General features: G+C 39.7%; 1 protein-coding gene across 1 annotated transcript; it reads right to left on the bottom strand.

Annotated features, from left to right (window-relative positions):
• Positions 1–524: 524 nt before the first annotated feature.
• Positions 525–1,571, bottom strand: LOC149235217 (RING-H2 finger protein ATL78-like). Its single transcript, XM_089461311.1, has one exon. It carries the CDS (start codon positions 1,388–1,390, stop codon positions 827–829), a length of 564 nt encoding a protein of 187 aa, XP_089317437.1. The 5' UTR covers positions 1,391–1,571; the 3' UTR covers positions 525–826.
• Positions 1,572–1,942: the final 371 nt, after the last annotated feature.

The following is a 1,942-nucleotide window of genomic DNA, read 5'->3' as shown; positions in this document are numbered from 1 at the left end:
TGTCCTTTTTTAAAGAATGATCATGTTGTAACTTGATTGGTTTGGAGCACAATTTGTTATCACATTTATTAGGGTTCCAAATTCAAAGAATATGTTTACTTCATTGTAATGAGGCTAAAGTAATAAGCTCCTTGGCAATTGACTTAAAGCATTTTTTACATGTGGGAAAACTGTGAATGACGCTGACTCATCACCTTTATTTAAGAAAAACTATGCCGCTTGGAACAACACGTTGGTGGTCTGTAAACGGTAAGTTTTCACTTTTGCCATATGTGAAAAACTGCCAATTAGCCTGACTCATCACCCTTATTCAAGATAAACCATGCCACGTGTTACCGAAGCAAAAATAGTTTTAGAGCATAATCCAAACCCCATTGACTCATAATATTATAACCAATTCTATTTACAAAGTTAAAATCTCCATAATAATAAATTTAACAAAAACCAAACTTTAATTAATTTTTATAAAAAAGTACATATAAAATTAGTATTTTTATATTACTTAAAAATACATCGGTTCCAAATTCAAAAAATATGTGTATTTTATTGTAATAAGGTTCAAGAAATAGGCTCATATTACAACCAAATCTATTTAGAAATTTAAAATCTGTATAATAATAAATTAAAAGGAAAAAAAATTAACTAATGTATGCGAAGCCTGACATGCTTTCAAACGGCACATGCCTGCGTTGCCCGCACTGGCCTAGTCTCTTCGGTGTGCTCTGATTATCACATTCAGCTCACAGTAAAAATTCATGATCACAGGTATAGAATACCGTCTTCGAACAATTGGGTTAATTCAGCCATTCCCTCCATAAGGACATTTTTATTGCTTAACCGCACACTCTAAGTCCACGATCACGCCGGATTCCTGCGCTGGTCTCGATTGATGAATCACACGGGCATCCGATTTGCTGGGCTGTGTCTGGTTTGCCGCTTTTTTACAGCAAGGATCCAAAAGATAATGCCTACAAGTGGGGCATGAAGAGTGAGATCGAAGCCATTTGTCTACACATTTCATATGGAAACCATGGTTGCACCACGGCAAGACCCTCACAACTTCACCCTCCTCGAATTCCACCAAGCAGATAGCGCACTCTGTTGCAAGCTGTGGCATCGATTTTCCATAGATCACGGAAGGGAGTGCTTCTATAGATTTCTCCTTCATGCCGGTATTAGCGAGTCTGGTGGCCGTATAGTCGTTCTGTGACCTCCAAACGTGGTGCCACGGAACGATCCAAACCAGCCCTGCAAGACATATGACTGTGCAGAGCGACACAAGAAGAATAAGTATCGCATCTTCACTCATATGAGGACTAATAAACTTCTCAGGACTCTCGTACGGCAAACCCATTGGAGGAAACGTATGGGTATTGGCCTCTAAAACCATTTTTTCGCGCAAATCTTAAAAATCCCAAATCCCAAATCCGGCACAGTATGTTGCAGAATGTAACATAGATTTGTGAGATGAAGTTCACCCCAATTTAAAACCAATCCGAGGCATACAATACAGTGGTCGGAACATAGTCTGTGGTTTCCTGTTTTGGGGTCAACAAAGCTAGTTGAGTGGGAATCTGGGCTGCGGGATTGAAAAGACATAAATCAAATTCCAATAAACAAACAATTTATGGAGTAGAGAACATGCAGACAGCTCATCTATGCTACTCAGATACACCGGCCGAGCTTATTCACATCATTTTCCAATCCTTGTCACTGGAGAATTCGTGTAATGTAGTCCAGAGTCCGGACCCCTTCGGATAGCAGAATCTTGTACAGTTCCGTAAGTTTTTCCTGTTTGGCTCCGCGTGGAAAACTGGTAAAGAGGAAAACACGGTCGTCGAACCTTCTTATGTTTTCTTCTGTTCACACGGGTGGTGGGACTCTGTGCATATGATTCAAAATATCACAATTCTAGAGGGTTGAAGTGGCGATGAGACTTGTT

Source organism: Pinus tabuliformis, chromosome 8, assembly GCF_031772625.1.
Source record: "Pinus tabuliformis cultivar Carrire ecotype Pingquan chromosome 8, CPIR1, whole genome shotgun sequence".
Lineage (NCBI taxonomy): Eukaryota > Viridiplantae > Streptophyta > Pinopsida > Pinales > Pinaceae > Pinus > Pinus tabuliformis.
The sequence above is the reverse complement of the archived record's forward strand: the minus strand, read 5'-3'. Positions and strand labels throughout refer to the sequence as shown.